At 42.0% G+C, this 14,109-nt stretch overlaps 1 protein-coding gene across 1 annotated transcript in view; it reads right to left on the bottom strand.

The window, feature by feature from the left end:
* Window positions 1–13,093: 13,093 nt before the first annotated feature.
* TSPAN5 (tetraspanin 5) overlaps window positions 13,094–14,109 on the bottom strand; it is a 277,313-nt gene continuing 276,297 nt past the window's right edge. The window contains exon 8 of the mRNA XM_007946388.2: window positions 13,094–13,159. Within this exon, the coding sequence (XP_007944579.1) occupies window positions 13,094–13,159 (66 nt within the window). The remainder of the gene's footprint in view (window positions 13,160–14,109) is intronic.

Genomic DNA, 14,109 nt, shown 5'->3' with positions numbered 1-14,109 from the left:
AAGAGTTGATGCTTTTGAGTTGTGGTGCTGGCAAAGAATGCTCAAAGTACCATGGACTGCTAAAAGAACTAACAGATCTGTCCTGGAGGAAGTGCACCCGAAATGCTCCTTGGAAGTGAGGATGGCCAGATTTCATCTCACCTATTTTGGTCATGTTGTCAGAAAGGACCATTCCCTGGAGAAGGATGTCATGCTTGGTAGGGTGGAGGGTCGATCAAAGGTGAGGGGGGAGGCCTTCAATGAGATGGATTGACACGGTGGCTCCAATGATGGGCTCAAGTATAGCAAGGATCATGGAGCTGGTACAGGATCGGGCAGTTTTTCGTTCTGCTGTGCATGGGGTCGCTATGAGTCGGAAGTGACTCAATGGCACCTAACAACAACAGAGACTCCATTGACGATATAGATGGAGGTCAGCAATACATGGTGCTGGCATTCTAACAGGAAATGATGTCATTCAAGTTAGAATTCAAGTATGATGAATTCTTTAAAAGAGAATGCTACCAGAGCCCATCTGTGTGTGGTAGGTGTGAGGCAGGAGGCTAACGCAGACCAGAGAAGACCTCCCGAGAAAGCCATTTCAGGTGAGCCATGAGGCATGGGTAGGGTTTAGGGAAGAAGAGTATTTTAACCCATTTCACCCTTGCAGCAACCCCAGGTGTGTGTTGTTAGTTGTCACCAAGTTGATTTCAACTCATAGTGACCCCATGTGTGCAGAGGAGAAGTGTGCCACAAGATTTTCAAGCATGTGATCTTTTGGGAGCAGTCACTAGGCTTGTTTCCTGAGACGCCTTTGGGTGGTTTCATACCACAAACCTTTTGGCTAGTAGTCAAACTCTTAACAGTTTGGATCACCCATAGTCCTACTATATCCATGTTTTCCAGAGGAAAATGAAATGGGTGAGGTAAGTCACTTGTCTAAGGCCACACAATAATAACCAGTGGCACAGCTCTCAACTGGCACTCAGGTCCGATTGCTTAGTCGCTAAGCACAAATGGGTTTCCTTTCTTCTTCAAGCAACCTAAAGAGTTTTTCCAATGTGTATGTTGTTGTTATTGTTATGTGCTGTTGAGTCGAACATGACTCATAGCGACCCCCTCCTTGAGTTTCCAAGGCAGTATCAGGAAGTAGATTGCCCCATCTTCTTTCCGAGGAGTGGCTGGTGGGTTTGAACCACCAGCCTTCTGCTAGCAGTGAAGTGCCTTAGGCACTATATATTGCAGAAATTCCTGGAGGCTTTAGCAAGTGAACAGTCTCCTAGAGTCTTCATAGAGACCAAGTAACCATTTCTTACCATGACAGAGCCAATAATGGAATTGTCATCTCATGAAGGCTGTCCTCTGCACTGCAGTGGAATGAGTCAGCCCTGTCTTACTCTTCTTATTTAATACCTTCCTGCCCTCCCCCTTTTCCCATCCCAGAACTTGTAGAGTATGCTTTCTTTAAATTAGATCATAGGGATCAGAAAACATGTGTTAAAAGAGTCAGCATTAGCAATTATTAAAGAAAGTAGAACGGTGAAAATTAAATTAGGATTTGAAACCAGGGTCCTGAAATGATCATTCCTAAAAAGGCATGAATTACCCTTGATAGTCATCTTCTTACTTTATCCCCTCACACTCTTACAAAATGATGGGGACAGGGTGGGGGAGGTGAGGGAAGGAGTGCAGCTCTGCACATCCCCAGTGATAATTAAATGCCTCCATTGCAACAGATTTTTGATCTGTGGTGTAACTGGTATCTGTTTTCCATTCTAATAAAGAAGTTAATCTGGAGCAGATAAAAGACACTAATAAACGTTTTCCTTTTTTGATGGAAGTGCCAATTTTTACTTTAAAAATTAACGTCTTTCACTTTATCTAAATCTAAATATCAATGATAAGGTATTAATTTTCCACAGCTTTAAAGGAGACCTAACTGTACATGCCACAAATTAAAACCCATTGTCATCGAGTCAATTCCAACGCATAGCGACCTTATAGGACAGAGTAAAACTGCCCCACAGGGTTTCCAAAGCTGCAAATCTTTACAGCAGCAGACTGGCACATCTTTTTCCTACACAGTCCATGATGGGTTTGAACCACCAACCTTTTAGTTAGCTGCCAAGCCCTTAACAACTACCATCAAGGCTCCTTTGCCACAAATTTTTGTTGTTGTCCAACTCATAGTAACCCTATGTACAACAGAAGGAAACAATGACCAGTCCTGTGTAATCATCACAATCTTTGCTATGCTTGAGTCCATTGTCACAGCCACTGTGCCAATCCACTCCACTGACTCTCTACCAATTAGGGAGCTCTGGTGGTGTAGTGCCTAAGGCATTTGACTGCTAACCAGAAGGTTGGCAGTTCAAACCCACCAGCCACTCCTTGGAAGGAAGGTTGGGCAATCTACTTCCCTAGTGATACTGCCTCAGAAACTCAAAGAGGGGTCACTATGGGAGGGAGATGACTTGACGGCACATAAAAACAACAACTACCAAATTAGGTGTAGTGAATTCTTTGACCCACCCACAGTTTGTCATACTATAGTGACTTGTGTGTTGCTGTGAGACTGGAATGTATACCATCAGTATTTCACAAACCAGCGAAGTCACCCATGGTGGACAGGTTTGAGCAGAGCTTCCAGACTAGAACAGACTGACAAGGAGAGGGCCATCCACTTCTGAAAAAATTGGCCACTAAAAACTTTATGAATAGCAGTGAAACATGAAGTGAGAATGAGTAGACTGCATCTCACCTACTTTGGTCATGACAGAAGGGAGCAGTCTCTGGAGAAGGTATTATGCTTGGTAAAGCAGGGGGATCAGTGAAAAAGGGGACGACGACCCTCAATGAGGACTGACACAGTGGCCGCAACAATGGGCTCAAGCAGAGCAAGGATTGTGAGGATAGCACAGGACCAGGTAGTATTTCATTCTGTTGTATATAAGGTTGCTATGAGTCGGAGTCAACTCAACGGCACCTAACAATGACAATCCTTACATGCGATCAGTGCACTATAACGTTTCTTTTAAGGAAATAGCTAAAATGCAAAGAAATATGTATAAGGAAGTTCACTGCAACATTATTTTGAAAAGAAAACAAAAACCCAGTTGTGACTTCTGGCAGTCCTACATGTGCAGAGTAGAAATGCACTCATGAGGGCTTTGAAGGCTGTGATTTCTTAGAAGCAGATCGCCTTTCTTTCAAGGCATCTCTGGGTGGGTTCAAACCACCAACCTTTCAGTTAGTAGTCAATCACTCAACCATTTGTGCAAGCGTTATTATCAGGGGAAAATTAGACATGTACCCAAGTTTCCAGTAGTAATAGATTGGTTAGTTAAATTATGGTTTATCTGCACCACCAGTTCTCAAACTTCTCGGTCTCAGGCCTCCCTCACATTTTAAAAATGACTGAAATCCCTGAAGAGTTTCTGTTTATATAGGTTGTATCTATCAATATTTAGTGTATTAGAAATTCAAACTGAGCACAGAAATATACAAGCACATATTCTATTAGTTGTCAGAGTCACAGCATGTAGTCTTAAAAATTTCCACTGTCCATGCATGGGAATGATAATGAAAAAGGGAAGTAATGTCTTAGTATTATTATGAAACTAGTTTTGATCTTGTGGACTCTCTGAGAGGGTCCTAGAAACCCAACAAGGTCCCTGGACCACACTTTGAGAAGCATGGTTCTATAGACTAGAGTACTATGTACTCATGAAAGCTTGTAAGAAATATTTAATGACATTGGAATATGCTCTAATTTGAAGAAAGCAGATTATAAAACAGTATGTTATAACAAGCAAAAAAGAATAGAAAGATATCCTCTAAAATATTACTAGTATATACCTCTAAATTCTTTATTCCTCTGTTTTTGTTTTCTGCATTGAGCAATTTTTTTTGTAGTTAGAATAAAATGTATTTAACAGTGACCCAGTATTTTCCTTCCCAGATCTGAAAATTTCAACTTAGTAGCTTTAAGGAAAGATCACCTGTAGACCACCACCCATCTATCAAGTTTGTCGTATGGTGGTGGCTTGCCTATTGCTATGATGATGGAAGCTATGCCACTGGTATTTCAAACACTAGCTGGGATCACCCACAGGGGACAGGCTTCAGTGAAACTTCCAGACTAAGACAGACTAGGAAGAAAGACCTGGCAATCTATTTCCAAAAATTAGCCAATAAAAAACCCTATGGATTGCAACAGAACACTGTCTGATTCAGTGCTGGAAGATGAGCCCCCTAGGTTGGAAGGCACTACATGATAGCTGCAACAGTGGACTCAAGCGTGTCCATGATCTTGAAGATGGTGCAGGACTGGGCAGCACTTTGTTCTGTTGTACATGGGGTTAGCACGAGTCAGTGCTGGCTGAATGGCAACTAATATCACCTATAGAGCTCTCTCTGCCCTTGCCTTTCAAGGTATGAAACAGTAAATTTTCAGTGCATGTGATCTGTTCTTTCAAGGGACAGATAATACATACACCTCTGTTATACAGCAAGGACTCAGTAAACTAGTGGGCTGCCTCTGTCACAAAGTACCAAGACTAAAGAAACCCACTGCCACTGAGTCGATTCCTGCTCATAGCAACCCTGTAGGACAGAGTAGAACTGCCCGTAGGGTTTCCAAGGCTGTAAGCTTTACAGAAGCAGACTGCCACGTCTTTCTCCCTGTGAGCTACTGGTGGGTTTGAACCACCGACCTTTCAGTTAGCAGCCAACCCACCTCCAAAAAAAAAAAAAAAAAACCCAAACTCACTGCCATCGAGTCGGATTCGACTCGTACTGACCCCTCCTTGGTTTCTAAGGTGGTATCACTACAGAAATAGATTGCCCAACCTTCCTCCCGAAGAGTGGCTGGTGGGTTTGAACCATCAGCCTTCTGGTTAGCAGTCAAATAAATGCCTTAGGCACTACACCACCAGAGCTCTCAGGGCTGCTTAAAGAAAGCATTCATCATGGAAATATGACTCTTTCATTTTTAAAGCTCTAATTACTCTAACGGGTTGCATTTAAGATAGTTGGCTTCAAATAAATGCAGGATGCAGCACCACAATTTCATATCATAAGATAATAAAACATTCCTTATTAAAAAAAAAAAAAAAAAGAGTCTATCAAGACTGTTTTCAAGAGCTGAAAGCATTTACAAAGATTATATTCCACACTCTGATCTGAGGCATCCATCCAAAGAGTAAGGGAGCAGTTGTACCTTTTCCAGGCTGAAAACCATGTGACCAAACTCCTAAAACAAATGCAATTACACTTGGGGCCCCAACACCTGACCAGGCTTCACTGACTTTAAATTCAAGTTTGCAGTTTCTCTGATAAAAGCTAACTCCAGGAAATCCACATTGGTATTTTTAGAGGAAATACAAGGAATATTCTATTCATTATTTCAGGAGAGTTGTTTGTTTTGAACAGTTAAAAAGCAGGACACTAGGAGCCCTGGTGATGCAATGGTTAAGTGTACTTGGCTGCTAACTGAAAGGTTGGCAGTTCAAACGCACCCAGTTGTTCCGGGAGAGAAAGACCTGGCAATCTGCTCCCATAAAGATTACAACCAAGAAAAGCCCAAGGGCCAGCTCAACTCTATCATGTGGTGTTTCTATGACTCAGAATTGACTCGAGGACCCAACAAGGCCACTTACACAAATCTCTTACATTTCCATTTAGGATGGTGATTGGAGGTGTGCATCAGGAGGTGGAGTGTTGACTGCACAGTATTTGGGAAATGATACACTTCCCTCCCGCCCCAACGATCAGCGTCTTTATGGAGGAAAATGCCTACCTGTCTGGCAGATAGCAGCTTGAGACTGTCACCTGTGTTCCATAGAGTGTATCTGAGACTTTGCATGAGACCAGTGCCCAGCTTTGACCTGTATGTCCTCTGTGTGCCATGCCCTAATAAAGTCCCAGCAGCAAGATGGGGATAGAGAGAGTGAAAGATGCAAAATGTCCCGTCTTTAACACTGCAATTTTCAGGAGTGTTTGAAAGCAATAAAACACCTACCTGCCCTAAGCACATGCCATATACCTGAAGCCAAAGTACCAAACCTGTATTTGGCTGCAATCTTTACAGTCGTGATCGCCAGGCCTTCCTTCCATGGTACTGATAGGTAGGTTCCAAACACTGACCTTTGGTAGTCGATCACAAACATTTGTGCCACCCAGGGATCTCCAACATACAGCAGTATACCCTAAAGTCTCCAAAGGGCAAGTGCCTCTAAATACATAGTGTTTTCATTGCTTTAGCAATTACACTGAATCCCCAGGTTAAGAACATCCAGCTTACAACTCCTACTTAAAAACGGACTGCCATAAAACTTTGAGTTAAATACAATGGTTAGTAATAATGAACGCACACACTTTGTGATGCTCATGAAAATGTGCAGGTTTACAATTCATCAGCTTGAGGACGCAGAGTGCTGTTGTCTTGTTAAGTTGAATCACGTTGCTGTTAACACGGTGTTGCATGTGTGACTCTGTATTTGGCTTACGTTTTCTTCTTATCTACCCTTGTAATTATGCCTCCAAACCATGGTATCTGATGCAAGGGCTGGTGATGCACCAAAGAAAAGGAAAATTATCACAATTGTAAATAAAGGAGAAATTATAAAGTGATCAGAAAGAGGTGAAACGCCATCAGTCATTGGAGAAGCAATGGCTATAGTTGGAACCATTTTAAAGGATAAAGTTAGAATAATGGGCCATGTGAAAAGTTCTACTCACAGTGAGAGCTACAATTATTACTAAGCAATACCGTGGTTTGATTATCGAAATGGAAAGGCTATTGATAATCGGTTAGATGATCAAAATCAGCATAATATGCCTATTAGCCTTTCTTTAGTGTAAGAAAAGGCTAGAAGCCTTTTCAATGATTTAAAAGTCAAGGTGATTGTGGTGAAGAATTTGTTGCAAGTAGGGGTTGGTTCAGTCACTTCAAAGTGAGGGACATTTACATAATATTCAAGTGCAAGGTGAAGCAGTGAGTGCCGAGATAAGTGATGTGATTTTCCTGAAATGTTGGGGGGAAAAATTGAGGAAGGTGGTTATTTGCCAGACCAACTATTTGAGGTAGATGAGACTGGCTTACTTTGGAAAATAAACACCTGAAAAAGGACCTACATTTAGAAAGAGAAAAATAATGCACCAGGATGCCCTGGCACTGAATGATAAAATAAACTAACATTATTGCACGGCAGTAACGCTTCTGAGGATTTCAAGCTCGAGCCTTTCTGTATTGCTCCCTAAATCCGAGGCACTTCACCGTGTCATTATGGCACGTGATCCCATTATAAGGAAGGCAGATGCAAAGCTGTGGGCTACTATTGCCATCTTTGAAGATTGATTCTTAAACTGTTTTGTCCCTGCTGTTGAACATTATATTTAAGGTGTATTTGGAAATGTTTCTTACGTGTTTTATATGCATAGAAAGGTAAACTATAGTATACAGTATGTACTATATACTGAGACAAACATTTGACCGATGCTAAATATGTATGTATGTACCTATTCTGACTTACCTACAAATTTGACTTAAAAGACAGACGTAGGAACTGACCTCATTCCTAACCCAGGAATTCCAACTCCAATCAGATGTTGTTTTACATATTCAACACTAGAGGGCAGGCCATTAAAACGTTCCTGTTTTAAAACACTTGGAAAAGCTAATACATGGCATAGTGCCTAAGGCACTTGACTGCTAACCAGAAGGCTGGCGGTTCAAACCCACCAGCCACTCCACGGAAGGAAGGTTGGGCAATCTACTTCCGTAGTGATACCGCCTCGGAAACCCAAGGAGAGGTCGCTGTGAGTCAGGTCCGACTCAAGGGCACATAACAACAACATCATGAGCTGGAATCCACTGGATGGCTGTGGGTTTTGCTTTTGATAATACATGACCATTATGGCCCAGATTTAAAAGGTGACTTTTTTCCACATAGAATGAGATTAAACATTCAATGAATGACCAACTAAACAAGAAACACTATTTTATTTGCATACTACTACTTCTCCATCCCCCCAAGTTCTACCCTCCCCCTCCAATGTATGAACTGGATAAAGTTTGAACTAGATAAAGCCCAGGAACTAGCCAGCTCTTTCTTTATTTAGCTTCCCTTCAGAAGTGGGGGAATAAATTGCACGGGCCAGTGCCAGTACAGATTCTGAGGAGTTGGCTTGGGTTAACTAGGAGTGAAATAAACCAGCCACCTCTCACTGGTGGCACCCCTAAAACAGATAATCACTCAACACTTCAAAGGAAACCAAAACAAACCAAAGGAGTGCCATCAATTGGTACTCATGGCAACCCCATTTGTTCAGAGTAGAATTGCTCCACAGCATTTTCAGTGTTGTGATTTTTCGGAAACATGGCCAGGTCTTTCTTCTGACACCTTTGGGTGCATTCAAAGTACTAACCTTTTGGTTAGTAGTCGAGCACTTAACAAATCGCGCCACCCAGGGATGCCTCCTCCAGAGGGAGCTACATTTAATACCTCAGATCAAAACTGTCATTTTATAAACTTCCCTTTGTAGCAAATTCCTCCAGAAAATGGGAAAACTCACAACTCAACTCACTGCTGTCAAATCAGTCCCAACTCATAGCGACCCCTCCTTGGGTTTCCAAGGCTGTATCTCTACATTAGTAGATTGCCCAATCTTCCTTCTGAGGAGTGGCTGATGCGTTTGAACCACCAGCGTTCTGGTTAACAGTCAAGTGCCTTAGGCACTACGTCACCAGAGCTCCTAGAAAAATGGAAAGGGCTCAGGTAAATCTAAAGATAGCTTTGGTTCCTTGTCCTCAGTTCAACTTCTCGGCCTTGCTTTTTACCCCTATTCCCAAACACACCTCACTGCCTTGACTATTGTTATGCACAGATTCGTCTGTCGATTTTAGTGTCTTCGGGATAGGCCAAAGTGAGTACTTTTCTGAGCAAACACTGTATTTCCTTTCTGGTTCAGAGTAGCTTCTCACTAGCAGAGAAGGGAAGCACCTAGAAACAGCCTCATGACCTCACTGGGGAGTGCTGGCACTCAAACTCCATTGGCCAGAGTTTATGAAGAGGATCGCAGTTCTTCCTTGGAGGTCTAAACAGGATTTCCCTAGAGAAGGAGGGTTTCATGGAATAAATGAGAGAGAGAGGTGGGAGGCCCTGCCAGGTCACTGGACTCTCTCCTCATTGTTCCATCCACTGGCTTCTCAGGGCTCCTATCCAAGTGAGCCGGAAACAGGCTGCGAGAAGCTACACAAAACTGCAAAATTATTCCATTGCAGCCCACACAGAACAGGGTCATGAATGATAAAACATTTTGCATAATAACAAAAAGCCAAGAGACACTTTCAGAATACTCATGGGGAAGGGAAGGACGACCTGGGGCCTGTAAAAAGCAGAAAGTTTATTCCCTTGTTGCAGAAAGAGGTAGAAAAAAATAAACTCAACACACTTTTTTCTCAAGTACTGTATGATGCAAAATTCCACATTTTAACTCCAGAGTTCATTTTTAAAAACTGTATTAGATAATTTTTATTCTTTTACATGCTGTCTAGTTGACTCTGCCTCATAGCAGATCTTATGTGTAATAGAATGAACTGTTGCTGGTCCTGAACCATCCCTACAATCATTGCTATGTTAGAGCCCATTGTTGCAATCACTGTTTTCAACCCAATTTTTGTATTATAGAAGCAATGATGATTGCAGTAATAGGCCAAACAATAGAGACACCTGTTCTCGAACACTGAAGATAAACTTCAGGTTCTGGATTTTGCAGACATACCATCTTTTTTCTTTCTAAGCAGTACTTTTTCTCCTTTGATGGCCTAGACGTTGTAATGAGAAAAGCGGGCTGTTTACCTACCAGAAAATCTCTACAGTTCAGCTAAGAAACAGGCATTGGTTATCTACAGTTAGCACTGAGAAATCTCCTTAAAGTCAAAGTAACATTTTTGTTTCAAATACCCAGGGAACTAAGGCAAAATGTTTCTCAAAGTCTCAAGACACAGCATCAGGGTCTCAGGATATTACAACATTAAAATTTTGTATATTCATCTATATCTTTAACTAATAAAAGAGGTTTTCTTCTGGCACTGATAATTCACAATGAAAAGACATTTAGGTTGGTATTTCTCAAATGACCTTTTTTAGAAGGGATTGCTAGAAATTGTTTTTTTAATAAAAAGGGTCTGAATGTGAGCAATATCTATCTAGGCCCTAAGTCATAAACCCAATTGTGCATTCAAGTCTAATGGAAGCTTTTTTAAAAAAATGCAGATGCTAGGGCCTTCACAACAGAGCCACTGGAGGGAAAGCCTGGGATCTGTAATTTAAATAGTTCCCAGGTGGCTGTGGCCCGCAGATGACTCGCGAATTCTGAAGCACCCAGGCCTGCACTCGTGTCTGGTTCCTCTTGAGGCCAGCAGGGCAACAAATTTCCCTCTCCAGGCAAAAGATTTTGCCTTTCTCCTTCCCATCTTAGCAAACTGCATTAGAGCAGGGATTTTCAAGGCATGGTCCCAGACAAACACCAACAGCATCACCTGGGAACTTATGAGAAACGCAAATCAGGAATTCTAGGGATGGGGTCCAGCAATGTGTTGTAACAAGCCCTCCAGATTAGTCTGATGCATGGTAAGGTTTGAGAACCACTGGATTAGAAGATCTCACACTGTCAAGAGAGAAGTGAAGAAAGACATAACTCTATGGAAGGTAGAACCAAGTTTATTAATGACAGCCTTTGTTACAAACACTCTCAAGTGTAAAAAATAAAGGGTGATTAAATTTAAAACTCACTTGGATTTGCTATTTGGCCTTTCACTGGATGTGCCAAAGGGTGGGTGGGTGGGGGTCTTGTCTGATTTTGAGTCAACTGGTCAAATGGTGGTTGCTGGACAATGAGGTAACAAACAAAAGAGAGTGCCAACTGGAGAGCTCTAGTCTTCTCCATGCTGGAATGACAATACAAAATGACAACTGTAGTGGGGGGATAAGATGTGATGTGATGAAATAAGATCATCTGACAGCCAGAATATGGAATGAACTTCTCTAACTACACAGAGACACAAACACGCACACATGCAGTCATACACACACCGAAACTGTGGACACTAGATGTTCTTTTTTTCTGAGCAGACTGACACACTCATCAACCACAGTGATGCAACATGGGACTGAAATGGAAAACCTTGCTAAATTTCCAACAAGTATGCTAGCTAGCTGCCCAATTACGTGTTGGCCAATGTGTCATTGCTGTAAAACATGCCTGTGGTTTCCCCAGCATTCCACAGGCTAATATCTGCTCCCCAGGAGAGCAATGTTCTGGTGGACATATTCACAGACACCAGTTGCTTTAAAACCTGGGGGGAAAACTCCCAGCTGGAGTGGGGGCAAGGGCGGCAGCACCAGTGCCAAGTAGGTGGTTCCCCACCTTGTGTCACAGAACACTTGCCCCCGTTTAATGCACTCCCCTCCAAAGTATTTGTGCTTTGTTAACATTCTGATAAAAGGAGCCCTGGTGGTGCAGTGGCTGAGCACTCAGCTGCTAACCAAAAGGCTGGCAGTTTGAACTTACTCCACGGGAGAAAAATGAGGCAATCTGCTTTGGAGAAGATTTACAGCCTTGGAAACCCTATGGGATAGTTCTACTCTGTCCACTAGGGTCGCTATGAGTTGAAATCAACTTGATGGCAATGGGTTTTTTACCATTCTGATATTTAGTCTGCAGTAAAAGAACAGAACAGATGGAACTCTGACCATTCATTCTTTTCTTTTTCTTTTTTTAAATATAAAAGCAAACTAAAACAAAAGAAGAAAAAAACCAATTGGAAGCTTTTTGATCATGTCAACACTGTTTTGGAATTGGGTTTAATTCCACTGAAAGAGCAAGAGAGGGAAGGTGCAGAATAGTCCCCTAAGAGGACACTGTGACATGTGTGTTGAGTCCATGGAAGCATCTGTGATGGTGCACACAGCTGGACTATTCCCAGCCGGGCTGAGGATCTCCCACAGCCTCCCAAGGCCATGACCCTAGGAAAGAAATGCTGATCAAATCAAGCTGAAATGTTTGTAGGAAGGGAGTTGGCAGATTCAGACTCACAAGTCATGCAGGTAAGATTATACCAAGGAAAAATTAATATTCCAGCTGAGTAAGAAAACACTTTAAAAGAAAATTTAAGAGAAACGATCATAGTTTTCACCTTTGGGAGAAGAAAAAAAGGACCTCAATACAGAGTATTCCAGAGTTTCCTAAGAATCCAACGGCAACTGATTTGGTGGTGGAGGCTGGGGTAAGGGGGTCATTTAGCTAATACCTCTTCATTGATCTCAGATTTTTCTCCTTGGATTTCATTGATAGATAAAGCTCAGGCCTACTTAGAAAAAGGTCTACCCTGCCAAAGTACAACATTGTGAAGTTTTCCAATGCCCTGGCTCCATGCACATGGAATACACAATCCCTCTTATAAGGACACACTCCAGAATAGGCCATGTGCCCTCACCAGTTACTTGTTGAGTGTGATCACCACAACATTTAAACCCAAAGATAAGCTGTTTTCTTCTTGAGAGGATCACTGTAACAGTTTCTTGAAATGTACAGTGGAGGGATGCCCCAAAACACTGCCCTCCCAGGTGAGAGTCTGAGTTTTAGAAAAGATGCACCTCTTTAGGCCCTGGAATAAAAGGAGGTCCTTCAGGTTGTGATGAAGAGCAAAACTACCTCTGACGGCCCTCCAGTTACTGACGTAGAGAACAAAATGGTATTTTCCACAGGTTCAAGGGTATTCTGTTTCAATTTAAGTACATTTGGGTCCCCCACCCCACTTTTTGTATGTTTTTGGTAAGTGTCCAACCAGCCATAAATCCATGGCTACAGTAGAGATTCACGGCGCAAGAACTTTCATACTGCTTTTTTGTTTTTCAAATTCTGTCTGTGAGCAGCATTTCCCAGTTTTACTCCCCCTCAACAACCAAGTTCTTGGCAGCTCCATAAGATGTGGTTGAAGGATGCCTCTGAGACTGGGGTCCATGCAGCTTGGACATCAGATCAGCGCGCTGAAGGGTCGGGAAGGCTTGGGTCTGTCCAGTGTCTTACAGCAGCTGTTGCAGGGGCTCTACCAGCTAGCCCTGACAGCTTCAATATCACTAACCAAATTCTGAGCCAGGCATATCCCAAAAATCTAAGAAAAGAAGGAAAAGAAAGTCAAATAATGAAATTCTAACCCCATTAGGCTTTTCCTTGGCCACTGCCCCCCCATTTTTAATCTTAGATTTTTTTAAAAAATGAGATGATTCCTACACCATAAAATCCACACATTTAAAGTATATTTTTCAATATATTTCATATATTCACAAGGATGTGCAATGTTCACCACTAACTGCAGAATCTTTATCAACCCAAAAAGAAACCCTATCATTCCCATTCCTCCTTCCATGAAGCCTCTCACTGCCATCAAGTCAATTAGACTCATAGTGACCACTTGTAGTGACCCCACCTTGGGTTTCTGAGGAGGTATCTCTATGGAAGTAGATTGCCCAGTCTTCATTCCAAGGAGTGCTGGTGGGTTTGAACTGCCAGCCTTCTGGTTAGCAGTCAAATGCCTTAGGCACTATGCCACCAGAGCTCCTATGAAGCCCCTGGCAACTACTCTTCTACTCTCTGTCCCTATAGACTTGCCTGTTGTGGACATTTCACATAAATGGAATTATATAGTACTTGGTCTTTTGTGTCAGACTTCTTTCACTTGGTATAATGTTTTCATTATACATGTTATAACATGTATCAGTCCTTCATTCCTTTTTATGACTGAATTATACTCATTGCATGGATGTACCATATCTTGTATATCTTGTTTACCCATTCATCAGTTGATGGACAATTTGGGTTATTTCTATTTTTTCGCCATTATGAACAATGCTGCTATGCACATTCATTTACAGGTTTTTGTGTGAATATATGTTTCAATTCTTTTGGGTCTATATACCTAGGATTAGTACTGCTAGATCTTATGAAAACTCTGTTTCACTTTTCGAGGAGCTGCCAAACTATATTCCTCGAAATCAGTACCATTTTATATTCCAACCAGCAATGTATGAGAGTTCCAACTGACTACAGCCTGATCAACACACT

Source organism: Orycteropus afer, unplaced genomic scaffold (genome assembly GCF_000298275.1).
Source record: "Orycteropus afer afer isolate SDZICR_OR568_19922 unplaced genomic scaffold, OryAfe1.0 scaffold00159, whole genome shotgun sequence".
Classification (NCBI taxonomy): Eukaryota; Metazoa; Chordata; class Mammalia; order Tubulidentata; family Orycteropodidae; genus Orycteropus; species Orycteropus afer.
Note: the sequence above shows the minus strand (reverse complement) of the source record. Positions and strands in the feature narration are given on the sequence as shown.